We start from the raw sequence: 16,972 nt of genomic DNA on the forward strand, positions 1-16,972 counted from the left end.
TGGGGAGAGGCCTGAAAACTTGGCTTTGAGTTGATGCTGATGCTAGTGGTCTAGGGGCTGCTTTGAAGACCCCTGTTTTTAGCGCTGACACCAGTTAGCTGTTGGTGAAGATACCACCATCTTACCTACACTTTGGCCTTTGCTCATCCCAGGAACAGCCTTTACAGAAACTGAATAGCCCAGGCACGTACATGACAGAAATGTTGGAAAGATGGCCTGCTGCACTGTCTCCCTGTATCAAATGGCGAAACAAAACAGTTTTCCTTAGAATGACCTGTGGGACTATTTGCCTGCATCATTTGAACTAATAGATCATATAGTCTGTTAGTAATGAGTAGCTCTGAGTCTTTCTGGCTTGCATGATGGCAGCTTCTGTAGCCTCAAGCAGCAGCCCCTCACGGCAGAGGTAGCTCCCAGAAGCAAGAGTAAAAGACTCTCAAAAGTGGGTGAAGAGAGGGGCAGAGCCAGAGCCACATGTGTGTGAGGTCACCTGTCTTGTCTGCCTCACAGATGGTGTTCTACATCGAAGCCTGTGAATCTGGGTCCATGATGAGGCACCTGCCCAGCAACATCAATGGTAGGTGGTGGGTCTGGCCTCTGAGCCCAGCGGGTGAGCAGGTTGCTCAGTGGCATGGTTGCTCATTCCACTCCGATTCTGTGACGTGAAGAACCAAGGGGTCTCTATGAGTAGGGAACTAGGGCAGCCTGGTGCACAGAAGTAGGGATAAGGGCAGCTCTGGGCTCCACCTTCACATATTAGTGGTCTGGGAGAAAAGACCAATGGGAGCTTTCTGGTCTTCTTCCAGGGACTAGTAAAGCTCCTAAAGTCCAGGGTCACATAGTCCTGAGACCAGCTCTGGTCCCTTGCGAGGCATTGCCAGCTGGCTGTGATCTTGAGCAGTTGACTGACTGACCCTCACTGACCCTCAGTTATTCCCCCCTGTAAAATGGGGATAAAGATGGTGCCTGTCTGCTGGGGGAGGTGCATTTGAGGTGTTGACATTTGCCCAGCACGATCCTGAGCCCATAGTAGCAAGATAGTAAATGCTGGCTATCGTGTATGTTTAGGCAAAGCGTTTGTCCAGTAAACAGTGGATTTCTCTGGAAGTGAGATTAGGTTTCATTTCATGTCCTTTGAGTTTCCAGAGCTATTATAATCTTTCAGCATTGTTCTAAAATACCTCGGCATCCTAGCGAGCATGCAGGCTTGCTTATTTATTTCCACAGAAAGTGTCTGTCAACCAGCTTCTCTTTCTCCCACATCTAATTGTAGACAGTGACTGTCACCGAATGAACAGGGCTGGGTACAGCTGCCAGCTTTGAGCGCACTGGGAAGGAGGGAAGGACCCACAACAGGGGGCAGAGGGTTACAGCACGAAGTCTTGAATCCCTCCTAGTTTATGCGACCACAGCAGCCAACCCCAGCGAGTCATCCTACGCCTGTTACTATGACGAGAAGAGGTCCACATTCCTGGGGGACTGGTATAGCGTCAACTGGATGGAGGACTCAGACGTGGTGAGCCCCTGGGAATCTGGCTGTTCCACTGAGGTGTGGCCATTGGCTCTGATCATCAGAGGACTTTCATGTTTCCGTCTTTGCAGGAGGATTTGACGAAGGAGACCCTCCACAGGCAGTACCAGCTGGTGAAGTCCCACACCAACACCAGCCACGTCATGCAGTACGGAAACAAGGTGAGAAGGGCAGCCTCACACTGCTGCCACTGATGTAGAGCCTCGGCCTGGCTCCCCCGGAATATGCCTCTCTTGGGGGAAAGGGGCGGGGACCCAGGAGAGAGATGGCTGAAGTGTGGATGGCTTTGTCCCTTGCTGCCAGCTGCATCCGGGGCACCGGGCCTGGACTCTGGGATCAGACTTTGTCAGGTTCACTCTTGAAAAGCTGTGAGATTTGGGGTGGACTGCTTCCCCGAATCTCCATGTCCTCCTCGGCCTGTAGAGTTCAATCAAAGACCACGCACCAGAAACACTAAGCAGGCTTGGCACGTGGGAAGAGGTCACAGCCTTGAAAGCTTCTATTAGTTTCGGGGCAGTGCCTCAGAGGACCCCAGCCCTGCATGTGGCAGCTTGTTACCTTTACTGTCAGACCAGAATGTAGGGACTTCCACAGCCCCAGCCCCAGCTGTGTTGAGAAGGGACCTACAGTGGTTAAATGGATGAGTTTATCAGGGCTGTGTGGACAGAGGTCACAGCAGGTGGCTGCTGTGCTGCCAGCTGGAGCTGACCCCTGCCATGTGCAAGGGGGTGTTTGTGACCGAACAGCGTTCCCCAGGCGGCCTGCACTAGCTTATCTTGCCCCAGCAGTCGTGTTCCTTCAATGCCAGCACTGTCCTTGTAGGAGACGCTGTGAGCTGGTCAGTGCTGCTGCCTTCAGCTCCTCGCGGGCACCATGTAGACCTGAGCCTGGGCAGGAGATATGCCCTCAGGGTGCCCCAGGCCTTCTCGGGCCTTATGAGTAGTGGTGGTGGAGCAGGGAGGGGAGATGGCAAGGGAAGGTGACCTGCTGAAGGCGGGATCAGAGGTGGCACTGCCCTGGCTGTGGGATTGAAGCAGGAGAGGCTTCCTGCTGGCATTTGACTTCTGCACTGGCTGTGCCTGGTCTTGGTTGAAGACACAGGAGGGACCTTTCTAAACATGAGGTGTTGATAGATGTTTGTGTATATTTTATTATTTGTCTTAGAACTTTTTAGATTATTATTGCTTGGTTTAGGAAAAGGATTCCTTGTCACACTTCTTCCCTCTGATGGGGGGTCTAGTCTGGAGCCTGGCTGACATGCCTGTTTGGCCCTGACGGTCCGCTGTCCCTCTCAGTGGACCCAGATGTCATCCAGTTCTAAGCTGGGCTTTGTGCCTTCCTGATCCTGAATCCAGGGTTGGCCAGGGGATTACGGACAGTGGGGTCGGGCAGGAGGGGGGGCCGGCACAGGCTGTGGGGTTGGGTGGAGGGGTGGCGTGGGCTGTGGGGTTGGCCGGGGGGTGGTGGTGCATGGGCTGTGGGGTTGGGCGGGGGGGTGGCGCGCGGCTGTGGGGTTGGCTGGGGAGGGGGTGGTGCTTGGATAGGGCAGCAGAACCCAGAGTCTTTCCTGGCTGAAAACCTGAGTCCTGGCTCAGGTCCCTGTGGAGCTGTGATGGCCTTTCCTTTGTGACACAGTGAGTGGTTCTCCCATAGAAGATTTCAGGCATCTTGAAGTTCATCATTAGGGGACCTCAGGTGCTCACATGTGTCTTCTGTCCCCGTGTTGAGGGCCAAGTGTGTGTTCACAGGCTGTGACTGGGGCCCTTCTGTGGTCCTGAGGCCATGGGCTTGAGCGGGGAGCCTCCCCAAGCAGCCAGAGCCAGGACCAAATGGGATGTCTGCTTCTCCCACTCACCTGGCTGTCCCCTCTCTCCTCAGTCCATCTCTGCCATGAAAGTGATGCAGTTCCAGGGGATGAAGCACAAGGCCAGTGCCCCTATCTCTCTGCCTCCTGTCAAGCACCTTGACCTCACCCCGAGCCCCGAGGTGCCCCTCACCATCATGAAAAGGAAGCTGATGAGCACCAATGATCTGCAGGAGTCCAGGATTCTCGTGGAGCAGATCCACAGGCACCTGGATGTAAGTCGTGCTTGAAGGAACCATTTCCAGTTGCTGCTCCCAGCCTCAGCAGGCAGCGCAAGGGACCTGGGTGTCTGCATCTTGAGGGTCAGCCAGCAGGGACCTGGGTGTCTGCGTCTTGAGGGTCAGCCAGCAGGGACCTGGGTGTCTGCGTCCTGATGTTTGGCCAGGGGAACGTGAAGCTGGGCCACAGCAGGGCCCACCCCCTCCAGCCACATAGGAGGCAGTGGGAAGGCATGTGGCCCTTGTGTCTGTTAACAGGGAGGTGGGATCCCTGGGTGGTGCAGCGGTTTGGCGCCTGCCTTTGGCCCAGGGCGTGATCTTGGAGTCCCGGGATCGAGTCCCACATTGGGCTCCCGGTACATGGAGCCTGCTTCTCCCTCTGCCTGTGTCTCTGCCCCCCCCCCCCCCCCGTGTGTGTGACTATCATGAATAAATAAATTAAAAAGAAAACAGATTTTCAAAAATTATAAAAAACAAAAAAAAAACAAAAAAAACAGGGAGGTGAGTGAGCAGGGCCGAGCTGTCCTTATCCTGACCTTGGTCCCTCGGCAGCAGCAGCACAGATGGGATGTGGGCGTTTCCTTGTTTTTATTCCTAGTTGCTCAGGAAACATTCTGCGTGTGTGTTGCCACTTGGTGACTTATTAGCCAATCATGGTTTAAAAAAAATGCAATGCAGCCTATGTTTCTACCCCCTTAGGAAATCATAGAGCCTAAAATTCTTCCTGAGCCTAAAATTCGTGTGAGCGATCTTTTACCCTTTTACCACTGCTGATTGTTTGCAGCAGTTCATCTGATTATTTGAAACCTGCAGAATTGGCAATTGAAGCTGCAGCCGTGTGTCTAGAAGCACCAGCTGGCAAGCGGGCCCCGGGAGGCCGGGTAGAGGCTGTGTCATCCTGGCAGTGTCCGCCCTGTGCCGTGCAGCCCGTGTTTCCAGGACAGAGACCACAGCTGTGGTCTGGCTCCCATTCCTGTGTCTGATAATCCCAACAGGGCCCCGCAGGGGCGTAGTAACCAGAGTGCAGCACAGGGTGACAAGGAGGTCCTCGTCTGGGTTGGTCTGGGACCTCCCCCCATTCCTACTGGAGCCTGGACTCCAAAATGCTGTGTTGACATGTGGTGATCGTGGTATCTGCTGCCTTAGAAATGAACGCTGAAGTTTTAAAAATATATTGACCTGTTAGAAAAGTATTCGACCTATTTTGTGGTAAAGTATGTTTTTTATTCAGCATGTGGGAAGGACGTGCCACCACCCTCTGTGCCCCATGTCTGTCAGGTGGTTTCTGCAACAGGCGGCCCCATTCACGGGACAGTTGCTTGGCCACAGTTTGTACACCTGCTCCTCTCCTCAGGGTGGGCCTTGCCTGCACTTCAGGTGTTTGGAGGCAAAAATGTCCATCTGTCAGAGACCCCAAGAGCACAGGGTCGTGCGAGGCTTTCTGGCCATTACGTCTCCCCTGCACATGGCTCCCCCCACAGGATGCCGTTGTTGGCGTCTGATTGTTTTAAAGATTCATTTATTTAGTTGAGAGAGAGCAAGTGAGAGAGTAAGAGAGGGAGAGTGAGTGTGAACAGCAGGAGGGGCTGAGGGGGAGGGAGGGCGGGCACCTGCCGGGCAGGGTGCCAACGCAGGACTTGACCCCAGGACCCAGATCACGTCCTGAGCTGGAGGCTGGTGAAGCCCCCCAGCGCCTTGTGGGCGTGGCTGGGCCAGGAGCCACGTGAGGAGAGAGATCTGTACACAGGCCCCTGAGCGATCACGGCTCCAAGGGGCCACCCTGAGTCAGGCTGTGTTGTCCTCACAGGCAAGGCACGTCATTGACACGGCTGTGCGCAAGATGGTCTCCTTGATGGCGAGCTCCGACGCGGAGGCCAAGTGGCTGCTGTCCGATAGGGCCGAGCTTAGGGCCTACGACTGTTTCCAGGCGGCCGTGACCCACTTCCGCACGCACTGCTTCAACTGGCACTCCGTCATGGTGAGATCCCCGAGATCCCCACTGCGAGGTGCCTGTCCCCTGAGGTCACAGGAGGCCTGCTGCCTCATAGAGGGTCCCATCCAGGCTCAGGAACCAGAGGCGCCGCCTGGGGCCTCCGACGGACATGGGGGTGGGAGGGGTGGGGGCAGGACAGCCTGGTTGCTGACCGCAGGAGCCGGCCCCAGGCATGCACGCTGCCAGGTGGGTGAGCATGTGTCTGTCATGACTCAAGTGACTGGGGGTGCTGCTTCCCCACAAGTGCCTGCCGGGTCCCTGCATGGCCCACGCCCCAGCGGCCATCGGGACTCTGTCCCTTGGGCCCCCAACCTATCCCCACACTTACTGTCAGAGGATGGGAGCGTGGTTCTGTCCCCGCAGACCCCACAAGGTCGGGCAGGAGGCACCTTGGTCAGGCTGTGCGGCTGGACCCTTGTGGGGACACGGTCGGTAGGGCAGCCGCGAGCCTGTCCTGCCCCAGCCTGTCCTCATAAACTGTCTCCCAGGGGCGTGGCCATGCTCCCCTTGCAGCCTGTGGGGCTCCTGCCGCCCGCAAAGCCAGAAATGCTTCCTCTTCAGCGTTTCCCAGGTGTGGCGACTTCTGCTTCTCAACTGTGCTCCCCATGCAGGGTCACTGGCCTCGGACGGCCGCTTGGATCTAGATTCAAATCCGTTAGACTAATTCAAATGAAATAAGATGAAAGCTTTGTGTCTTGGCTGCAGTAGCCACATCTCCAGTGTGCGCTACTCCCTTGGGGCTACAGCCTCTGCGTGGAGAGAATTGTCTAGAATGTTTCCATTGTGGCAGAGGCACGGTCGGGCCGTGATGTGTGTACTCAGTTGTGATGTCCCCAAAGACAGGGAGCTGGGAGCTTGGGATGATGCACTCTGTTACCCAGAGGCTCTCAGTTTTATTTTTTTCTTTTCTTTAACTTTGTCAGGCAGGTATTTTTCTCACTTGTTTAATTAAAACCCTCCCCCTTGTTTAATAAATGCTTTGTTTTCGGGGGTTGATGTTTTGCGTCTGGAACCACTTGGAGTGGATCTGTTCCTTCCTCCTGAGTGTTTCCAGACTCCCCGGGAGGTTTTTTCAGATAAACCAACCTTCCTGGTCCTTGCAGTCTTCACCTGCTGCGAGCTGGAGCCGCATCCGCCGGTCCCGTCCTCAGTGCAGGCCCCCTCAGAAGGAGGTTCCTGGAACTGGAGACCAGGCGGGCGAGGGCCCAACTCCAACCCCGCCATGGGCCCCAGCCCACAAATCTCAGTGCATGACCGAGTTGGGGGAGGGGGTCCAGGACTATGGGTCGGGAGGCGTTAGGTCTGGGAGCGCGGTGGTGGTGGTGGGGTTCCCCATGAGGAGCTGGGTGCAGCGACACGACAACGGGCGTCTGACCACGTCCCTGGGGGCTTGTTTCCCTGCAGTACGAGTATGCGCTCAGGCAGCTACACGTGCTCGCCAACCTCTGTGAGAGGCCTTTCCCAATCGACAGGTAGGTCACGGGCCTTCCCCCTCCCCCCCAGCAGTGGGAGGGTCGCCCTGCGAGGCAGGGAGCTGTCTTCTCTGCCTACCACATGGGAGGGTGTCAGATCCCCACCCCGGGTGCTCACCATTGACGGCTGCGTCCCGAGGATGGCCTGCTCCAGGCTGTGTGAGGTTGGTGTGGGGTTGCCACCCCTGACACGGCTCACCTGCTCTGTCTTCCCGACTCCTGCAGAATCAAGCTGTCCATGGACAAGGTGTGCCTCCGCTACTACTGACACGTTGGCCTCCGGAGCGCCTCTGCGCGGACCCACACCCGGGAGGGGCCTTGGGGCTCCTGGGTGCAGGCTCTCTCCCCCACCTCCCTCAGGTCCCGTGTGCCTTGGGGCCTGCCTGCCTCTGAGTGTGCTTCCAGTCTTGAGGTGTAGGGGGGCATCAGGCTCTCGCTACCACCGTCTCTGTCCCAGGGGGTTGGAGGCCGGGCCTGCGCATCCTCGGAATGATTTTACCCAAGATGGATGCACAGCCCCCGATGAAAAATGATCTTTAGAAAATGCTAAGATCTTTGATTGTTTTTATATCTTTATTTATCAATAACGGGCAAGGCTTACGAAAATAAAGATTCATGACTGAGCCTGAGTAGTAATTCCAGGCCCCTGACTTTGCAGCTGGTGCTGCCCTCTACCCCCCAGTCCTGCACCCTGGACACGTCAGCCTCCTGTGCCCTGTGACCAGCTGTCCTTGTGCCCCCAGCGCCTTTCCCTCCAGTGAGAGATCCCAGGGGAATCTGGGTGCCACTTCCCCTTGAGCCCCTTCAGCCCCATCCCGAGTGTCTGCAGAAAGTTCCTCCCCGGCTGACTTGGCTGCGCTGGGGCGTCTCACAGCTCCGCCGCATCGGGTCTGAGCTCACTGGATGGGAGGGGGTGGGGTGCATCCGCTTCTGGAGGCAGAGGCTGCCTGGCTGTTCCCTGGGCCCAGCACCCCCCCCATCCACACGGATGAACTCAGCAGGGACTTCCCTGAGGACGTGTCCGTGACCTGAGCGCACCCCTGTAGGGGGCGGCCTAGAGCAGCAAACAGGAACGGAGTGCCACCCAGCCAAGTCACCTGTCGCCAAGGACCACGAACCCTCGGTTCCACCTCCAGCTGATGTCCAGGACGGGTAGGTCCATGGACACGGAAAGTGGACAAGAGGCGCCAGGCAGTGGGCAGAGTGGGAAGGGGGGGAAGGGGCTGTTGCTGTTGGGGACGTGGGTCTTTTGGGAAGATTGAGAATGTCCTAGAATGGGTTGTGGCAATGTACACACGACTCTGATTATACAGAATGCCTCTGGATTGTATGTGTACATGGGATTGTGTGGTTCGCTCGTGACATTTCAGTGATGCTATTTCTCAGAATAAGCCACAGAGCCAGGTGCTCTTGAGGTAGGAGCTGGAGAGAGAGCAAGTGACACCACCTGGACGCCAACACCTGGGTGCCAACGGCCACCTGTTATATAGCAGCCATCGAAGCCTTAGGGGCTTGGGGTTATGGACCAGAAGCCGGGACACCGGCCACTGGGGTCATGTCTGTGGCAGATTCCAGGTGCTTCTTTTTTTCTGATGGGTCCACGGTTGTCCTTTCCCTGTGATCAGATGACCTCAGGGGTCCAGAGATCTGGGGGTGCGCTAGGGCTTCAGCTAACAACAGGGAGCACACGGTGTCATCACGAACACTCAGTGACGGGCCCCCAAGGACTGCCTGAGGCCCAAAGGAAAACACCAAAAGGAAGAATTTTTAAAGGGAGTGTTTTAGAAGGACTCACGATGCAGGCGGTGAAAAGCTCTATTCGTCCTCTTAGGAATGGGGTCTTGCGTCTCTTGTTTATCCTCTCTGTAGAGCAAGGTACTTATCTAACAAATACAGAAGCTTGAATATTCATGGTTCCAAAGGTGAAGAGCAGCCATGTTTTATTCCTCAATAAACAACAATTTCCTAGTCACAGCACCTCGGCCTGCTTTGTCCTTCTGGGGCTCCACAGGCTCTTGTCCCTCGTACTAAATCCTTCCTGTTTGATTTCTCTGTTTAAAAGATTTATTTATTCATGAGAGACAGAGGCAGAGACACAGGCAGAGGGAGAAGCAGGCTCCTCACAGGGAACCCGATGCGGGACTGGATCCCAGGACCCTGGGATCACAACCTGAGCCGGAGGCAGCGGCTTGACCGCTGAGCCACCCAGGTGTCCCTTCTGTTTGATTTCTAATTGTGTTGATCTTCCCATGTGTATCATGACTAGGAACAGCTTTTCTTCTTTGGTGATTCTATCCAAAATGTACAGACACGTCTTGGCACCAAGTCACACGGCACAAAAATAGAGCAAAACGTAGCCATCTCTTCAACTCCCCATAAATCCCAAATATCATTTATTCAGCAAAACCCCCATCTGTGTATCAACACCTGTGTGCAACATACCTTCTCATCAGAAAACCAGAATATCATGCAAAACTAGTACATTGCTTAGTGAAGTTTAAGGTGAACATCCTTGTAGCTCTCACCATTATCAAGAAAGAGAAGTCAGGTCAAGGTTCTCACAGAAACAGAGCCCGTCATGTGTACATGTGTGTGAGGACAGATTCGTCTTAGAGTCAACTCACGTGACTGGAGGCTCAGTTAAGTCCAAAGTCTGTAGACTGGAGACCAAGGGGGTGGTTACAGTTCACGTCCAAGAGCTGTCTGCCAGTGGAATCCTTGCTCGGGGAGGTCACACTGCTCTATGGGGCCTTCAACAGACTGGATGGACCCCCCCACACACACTGCAGAGGGTGATCTGCTTTACTCAACATCCCGCCAGTTTCCACGTGAATTCCAGCCGAAGAACACCCCAACAACACCAGAGCAACACGCGGCCAGACCTCGGCGCCATGGCTCAGGGCTCGCTGCCACCTACGGTGAACCATAGCAGCCCCCAGAAACCCCTCCCGCTCCAGCCCGTCACAGCCTGCCCCTGCCCCCACACCCACTCCCCCGGTGTCTCTGGCTTTGTAGCATGTGCTTCCCTAGACACCCGGTCACTCTTGCCCACTTAACAGAAACGGTAATGCCTTTTACGTGAGAACATGCCCCACATCCCTCAGCAGCAGGGAAATTCAGAGCCACAGTGAGACTCCACCTCACCTACAATGGCTACAACCCACAAGACAGGAAACAAATGTTGGAGAGGATGTGGAGAAAGGGGAACCCTCCTGCCCCGTTGGTGGGAATGTGAACTGGTGCAGCCACTCTGGAAAACTGTGTGGAGGGTCCTCAAAGGGTTAAAAATAGACCTTCCCTACGACCCAGCAATTACACTGCTGGGGATTTACCCCAAAGATTCAGATGCAATGAAACGCCGGGACACCTGCACCCCGATGTTTCCAGCAGCCATGTCCACAATAGCCACACTGTGGAAGGAGCCTTGTGGAAGGAGCACTGTGTCTGTCCATCGGCAGATGAATGGATACGATGTGGTGTATATATACAGTGGTATATTAGCCATCAGAAAGGATGAAGTTTGGAATGATGTGGGTGAAACAAGAGGGCGATGTCAGAGAAAGATGATTACATGATTTCACTCATGTGGAATTTAAGAAACAAACAGGAACCAAGGGGCAGGGAGGGGGAAGTAAGATGAAATCAGGGAGGGAGGCAAACCGTAAGAGACGCTGAACTCTAGGAAACACTGGGGGTCGCCGGAGGGGCCGGGTTGGGGACAGGTCACAGATGGCAGGCACTGAGGAGGGCACGTGTGGGTTGAGCATGGGGGGGTTAACCGCTAATGAATCCCCGAGTTCTACCTCTGAGGGTCACAGTGCCCTCTGATCGCGCTTGGTGCTCAAGGCCTGTATCATTAATTTGAGGGACTGCCAACGGGGGGAACTCTCCCCTGGTCACCGGGGCAGGCTTTGGTCAACCCCTGCCCCCTCCCTAGGCCCCTCCAGTTCTGTACCACGTGTGAGTGCAGACCTTCCAGCCTCCTTGAGCTGCCATGTGGGCTCTTCAGGGCCTGGCCCATTACCCCCTGCTGCTTGGGCCACCTTGAGACAACCGACCGACCCGGTGGCCCTGCGTGCGGCCCCTTCCTCGTGGCTGTTCTCACCACCTGCAGCCCCCTCGTCAAGGGTGGCCTACAGCCTTACCTCCCCTCGCCCCCCAAGCTAACAGGGCTGCTCAGGTGCTGGTGAAGACCTGGGATCCCTGGGCGCATGACATGGGCTGCGGCGTCACTGAGAGGCCTCCAGCTCAGGCAGATCTGGATTTTTTCAGAAAGGCTGCCAGGAACCCGCCCCCTGCCCTGGAGGGAGGTGCCCTCTCCCCGGGAGGGCGGGAAGAACTCGCCCTGGCGAGGCCCCTCTGATCCATTGAGGAGGAGCGTCGGGCCCTTCAGGGGCGCTGTGCACCGACGCCGGCCAAGCCGTCCCTGTCGCTCTCGCGGGCCTGCTCCCTTGGCTCTCGCCTGCTCCTTCCCCTTCAAGCCCCCGGCTCGGCTCGCACACGCCCACCTCCAGGGCGCCGTCCACCCGCTAGAGCCCCGGAGCAGCCCCCGCCTACTGCCGCCACCGGCCAGTCACCAAGGCTGAAAACAGGCGGGTGGCCCAGGGCCCCCCAGGTCTGACTTCCCCCGCACGCCCTGGGGACCCTGTGCTGCCTCCACACCGTTGGACCAGGTGCCCCTTCAACCGGGGGTAACCTGGCCCCCACCAGGAGCAGCCGCCTGGAGCGGGGCCTCAATGGGATTTCTGCCCCCTGGTCCCGAGGTGGTGCGGTGGGCGCCCTCCCGCCTGTGTGCACCTCCCCAGCGGTTTACCTTCTCACGGCCTGAGGCTCCCCTACCAGGGCCTGCCGGCCTGGTTCCTGCACTGGGGCCGGAAACCACCTTTAGGAGCTGGGACGGGGAGGGGCAAGGGGAGGGGGCGTGGGCCTGCCAGAGACCGTGTCGCCCTGCGTGTCGCCCTGCGTGTCGCCCTGCGTGTGCCGCTGTCCAGACATGGCCTCTGTCTACCCCCCAGATGGCTGCTGGGCCGGTGAGTGGGGGCTGGGGGGCGTCTCTGCTGCCCCCAGTGTGTCCCCCCCCTCCCACCTATCCTTCCTCCTCAGGCCTCTGCTCTCTGCTTGCTGCCCCCCAGGCCTGTCCCTGGTCCCCCAGCAGGAACCTGCTCATAGCTGCGGCAAAGTGGACTGAGGCCACGTGAAGGTGTCACGGGCTGGGCAACGTTGGGCCAGTTTGAGACTTTTCCCTTGATGGGCAGGACTTCGCACGCAGCTGTCACTGGTCGGCCCTGGGGCTGCAGGAGCAAGCCCCAGGCGGGACCCAGTGTCAGCCTGGCTCAGGGGGCAACCTGCCAAGGGGAGGGGACGCACACTGGGGAGGGGACACCGAGGCCTCCGTCACACGCGACAGCCTCTGTCCTATCACTCCTAGACACACACACACATACACTCAGCACTGGACTCCCGACCCCTTGCTCAGGTCTGCGGAGAGGTGGGGCTGGTTCAGCCAAGTCTGGCCGCTCCCCCTCACCCCCCCATCCCCACCCCCATCTGCCGGGTCAGCCCTATGGCGTTGCCATGACCGGTGCTTGCCGTGCTTGCCGTGACCAGCTGCTTCAGGCAACCTTGCCCAGGGCAGAGCCTCATGGGCCAGCTTAGCAAGCCTGGCGTCTCTGTGTCAGGTCACAGGTCACGTGGGAGGTCGTGTGCAGCAGGAAAAACAGCCTTGGATTTAGGGTAGGTCAGCCCTGAGTTCAAACCCCACTTTGGCCTCTAAGGGGCATGTGCCCTCGGGTGAGTCACCCCCTGTGATGTGCTGAACGCGTCCCCCAAGGTCCCTCAGATGAAGCCCTGATCCCTAGCATCTCAGAATGTGATGGCACATGGAGACGGGCATTAAAGAGGGCGTTAGGGTGACCTGAGGGCAGACCGGTGGGCTCTGCTCCAGTGGGCCGGGCATCTGGGTAGGCGGAGACTTGGGGTGCTCAGGCAGAGGAGCAAGGCCATGGGAGGCAGCCCCACAGGCTGGGTGGGGGGAGAGTGACCCCACAGACGTCCAGCCTCCAGAATGTGGCGAAACCAACGTACCCTTTAAGTGCGGGGCTGTGGTGGGTCCTTGGCCCGCTCCAAGCCGCCGTGCCTTCCTCTGCCCACTAAAGGAAACGATGCAGGGGACCCGCTAACAGGCCGCAGCCCCGGCAGCTGCTGGCTGAATAAGCTGCTTGATGCCCGGGGGTTTATTCAGGGCATGCAGCGTGGTGCATCGCCTTCACATCGAGGCTCCATTTGAACCCTGTTCTGTTCTCTCTGCTTCCCTAGAGCGGTGCTGACATGTAACTGGCACTCCACAAACGCGTATTTCAAATCAACGCAGAGGATGCAGTCATGAATAGTCCGGGGGATGGGGCCCAAGTATCGAGAGACAACTGCAATCCGATGTCTCTTGGGAGGGGATGAGCCCAGGGGCTGCGGGAAAGTGTGCAAGCACTACCTGGCCAGCCGAGGAAGTCAGAGACGAACTTTGAAGGACAAATAGGAGTCTGACCAAACAGTGGCTACAGGGAATGGTATTCCCAGGATAAGTAGTGGAAGCATGGACGTGTGGGATCCCGAGGTGGGGGTGCTGTGGGAACCGCAAATGGTGGGGAGGCTGCCAGCAGCCGGCCGAGGTGCGGCCTGGACAGGCGGCGCGAGCTACGTGGCTGAGAGCATGTGGCCAACTGTGCACAGGACGGGCCTCAGGTTCGCAGGGAGCGTGGCCTCTGACCCCACCTGGGAGGGAGCTGGGCAGGAAGGGGAGTGAGAGATGCCATTTTTAAGAGGGCGTTTATTAGGTTCTCCCCCAGCCGCACCGTGGGGCGTGCCCACCGGGTTAGGGCTCCGAGCCGGCTCTCGGCAGGCTGAAGCTGGGCTTGTCCACGGAGACGCCGCAGACGCCGGGCTGGCTGTGCTCGGCCCTCCTGGTGCTTGCGATGGGTGCTCAGGGCCTGCGGCGCGAGGGCGGCTGCGGGTGCTGGGGTGAGGCCGCCCGGCTCAGGGTGGGGCTCGTGTCCCGCACACACCCTGGGAGATGCTCCCGAGGCGCCGGGAGTGTGCCCGCCCCCGCTCCACCCCGAGGGCCCCGCGAAGCTGAGCCGGGCTGAGGCTGCTCGGGAAGGATGGTCCCGGGGGCCCCGGGGGAGGGGGACCGGCCTGCAGGGCCGAGCGGCGGCAGGGCCAGGTCGGGCGGCGGCGGCAGCGGGCGGGGCAGTCCCGTCTGTCTCTGAGCCGCAGGCTCCCTTTCTGCCTAGCGAAGCACAGGGGCTGTCGGTCCGGCGGTCCCGGCGGTCCCGGCGGTCCCGGCGGTGCGCGGGGCCTCAGCTCGGTGCGGGGCGCGGCCCGGGGGTCCCGGGGGTCCCGGGGGTCCCGGGGGTCGCGGGGCGGGGCGGGGCGGGGCCGCGTCACAGGAAGTTGGGCTCGCGCACCACGAGGCACGGCGGCCCCCCCGCGGCCCCGCCGCCGTCCAGGGGCCGGTACACGAAGTGGAAGTCGCGCTTGGGCTCGCTCCGCAGCAGGTAGCCCTTGATGCGGTGCGGCAGCGCCTCGTCCGCCAGCCGGAAGCAGCGGCCGTCCACCAGCACGAAGAGCCGGTGGTCCTGCGGCCGCGGCACCTCGAACTTCTCGGCGCACTGCGCGCACAGCGCCTCGGCCGGCGTGTCTGCCCGCGACGCCAGCGTCCGCGCCTGCCGCTCGGGCTCCAGGTACGACACGCAGATGAAGTCCTGGGGGCCGAGGGCCGGGTCAGCCGCGGTGCCCCGCCCCTCCCCGCCCCGCCCCGAGGCCGCGCCCGCGGGGACCCTCGGGAGGGAGCGGGCGTGTGCACGCCCCCTGGTGGCCGCCGCGGCCCCGCCGTCGCTCCGCACCCGCCCTCCGCGCGCCCGCTCCCCCGGGCCCCGCCCCCGCCCGCTCCCCCGGGCCCCGCCCCCGCCCGCTCCCCCGGGCCCCGCCCCCGCCCGCTCCCCCGGGCCCCGCCCCCGCCCCGCCCGCTCCCCCGGGCCCCGCCCGCTCCCCCGGGCCCCGCCCCCGCCCCGCCCCCGCCCCCGCCCGCTCCCCCGGGCCCCGCCCCGCCCCCGCCCGCTCCCCCGGGCCCCGCCCCCGCCCCGCCCCCGCCCGCTCCCCCGGGCCCCGCCCCCGCCCGCTCCCCCGGGCCCCGCCCCCGCCCCGGCCCCGCCCCAGCAGCCCGCGGTGCGGAAGGGGCGGCCCCGGCTCAGCCGTCGGGGCCGGGGGCGCCTGGCGACAGGTGGCGGGCTCCGGGGAGGGTGTCTCAAGGAAAGGGCGGTGGGTGTGCGACTGAGGGGGCCGGGCCTACAGGGCCGGGTCTGGGGACCGTGTCCACACCTTCCTCCTCCAGCCCCGGGGGCAGGACCCTCGAGTTCCTGCCTGGCTCTGAACCCGCTGGCACGCTGAGACCTTGACCTCTCTGCCTCCACTAACAGCTGTAAGCGGGGCGACACCTGTCCCGACACCGGGGCTGCGAGCACCCTCCAGCACCCTGAGGGCAGGTGGGCAGCTGGGTGCGCAGGGTGCGCAGGGTGCCTTCCTGTGGAGGGGCGGCAGCAGCACAGCTGTCTCACGGCGGGGACCACGATGCCGCTGCAGCTGGCCCGGACCACCACGGAGGGCTGATTACAGTTGTGCCTGCAGTGCTGAGTGCACCAGCGGCGCTGGGGGGAGCAGAGGGCACTGCTGGCCCCAGGCCCAGGGCCGGTGCTGAGGGGCCCCTGGCCCCCACCCCAGGCCTGTCATAAGCTGACCCTCCCCAGTGAGAGGCAGTGTTGTCTGCTGGGCTGAACCGGGGACCTGCCATAGAGAAGCAAGGGCCCCCCAGGGGCAGGCCTGGATCCAGTCCCCCCAGCCAGAGTTGGTGCAGAGCCCTGCCAGGAGGGAGAGGAGAGGAGAGGTCGTGTGCCGCAGCCCCTCCTACAACCCGGTCCAGCGACCTCGGGAGGCCAAGTGCCCGCATCTCATCCCAACTTCCAGCTCAGCGGCCCCGCTCGTTCCCTGAACTGGCCCCAGGGAGTATCCACACCGTGGAAACGGGCAGAAGCTCAAATCACAGCTGCTTTTTTTTCTCCCCAGAGAGCGAGTTACTAAACAGGATGAAGACCCCACGGACCGGGATGGGGGCGACACCATCCTAGGAGCCTAGAGCACGTCCTGGGGGGCAGAGCTCATCTGGTCCCCAGTCCACCTCTGCTGATGGCAAAACTGAGTCCAGGCAGGGGCCACTCAGGGTGATGCAGCAAGGCTCGCTTGGATGGGGGTCCGGACCAGGCCTTCTGCCCTCACACGTGAGTTCCGCCCGTTACCCAGGGACCGTCCTGACAGCCCGGGCAGGTTCCGGTCCAGGGGGCTCCAGGTGCCAAGTTCTGGACTGCCGCCTGCCTCTATCCTGCACACACCCCAGTCCCTCTCTGTCCTGGGCCCTGGACTTGGGGCCCCTAAGATATGTGAGCCATGCCCTCCTCCCAGGGCCATAGCTTCCTACTGGGACAGTCACACCATGTGCTACAACGGGGGCAGCAGCAAGAGGCACGGAGGGCGGCATCTAACCTGTGCTGTAGGGTGGGGACGGGCAAGGAGCTGGTTCCTACAAGGCTTCTCAGAGGAGGGTCTGTCAGAGAAACTGAGGCTGGGCAGTGGCAAAGCTGTGGATCAGCGCCCAGCTCCCCAGGCAGGATGGCAGGCCTGGGTCCACACCTCCGGGCACGGGACACATCGTACAGTGGGCGCTATGCACTGGGGTAAGCCCCGCCCCCATCCCGTCCCTGCCACACTGCTCCCCAAAGACATGGGGCCAGTGTCAGGAGACTAATACGGCTCACTTCACTAAGCTGGAGGGTCATGGGCTGGTGTGTG

General features: G+C 60.2%; 2 protein-coding genes across 3 annotated transcripts in view; one reads left to right on the forward strand and one right to left on the reverse strand.

Moving 5' to 3' along the window:
* LGMN (legumain) overlaps positions 1–7,702 on the forward strand; it is a 31,212-nt gene extending 23,510 nt beyond the window's left edge. Inside the window, exons 8-14 of the mRNA XM_055333666.1 lie at positions 511–577; positions 1,398–1,516; positions 1,603–1,692; positions 3,410–3,610; positions 5,421–5,591; positions 7,011–7,078; positions 7,304–7,702. Coding sequence (XP_055189641.1) covers positions 511–577; positions 1,398–1,516; positions 1,603–1,692; positions 3,410–3,610; positions 5,421–5,591; positions 7,011–7,078; positions 7,304–7,346 — 759 coding nt within the window. The 3' untranslated portion in view covers positions 7,347–7,702. The remainder of the gene's footprint in view (positions 1–510; positions 578–1,397; positions 1,517–1,602; positions 1,693–3,409; positions 3,611–5,420; positions 5,592–7,010; positions 7,079–7,303) is intronic.
* Positions 7,703–9,454: 1,752 nt separating this feature from the next.
* Positions 9,455–16,972, reverse strand: part of RIN3 (Ras and Rab interactor 3) — a 106,892-nt gene continuing 99,374 nt past the window's right edge. For both annotated transcript variants that reach the window (XM_055333664.1, XM_055333665.1), the window contains one exon: positions 9,455–14,835. In XM_055333664.1, coding sequence (XP_055189639.1) covers positions 14,515–14,835 — 321 coding nt within the window. In that variant the 3' untranslated portion in view covers positions 9,455–14,514. The remainder of the gene's footprint in view (positions 14,836–16,972) is intronic.

The sequence above is a fragment of the Nyctereutes procyonoides genome, unplaced genomic scaffold (genome assembly GCF_905146905.1).
Source record: "Nyctereutes procyonoides isolate TBG_1078 unplaced genomic scaffold, NYPRO_anot_genome, whole genome shotgun sequence".
Lineage (NCBI taxonomy): Eukaryota > Metazoa > Chordata > Mammalia > Carnivora > Canidae > Nyctereutes > Nyctereutes procyonoides.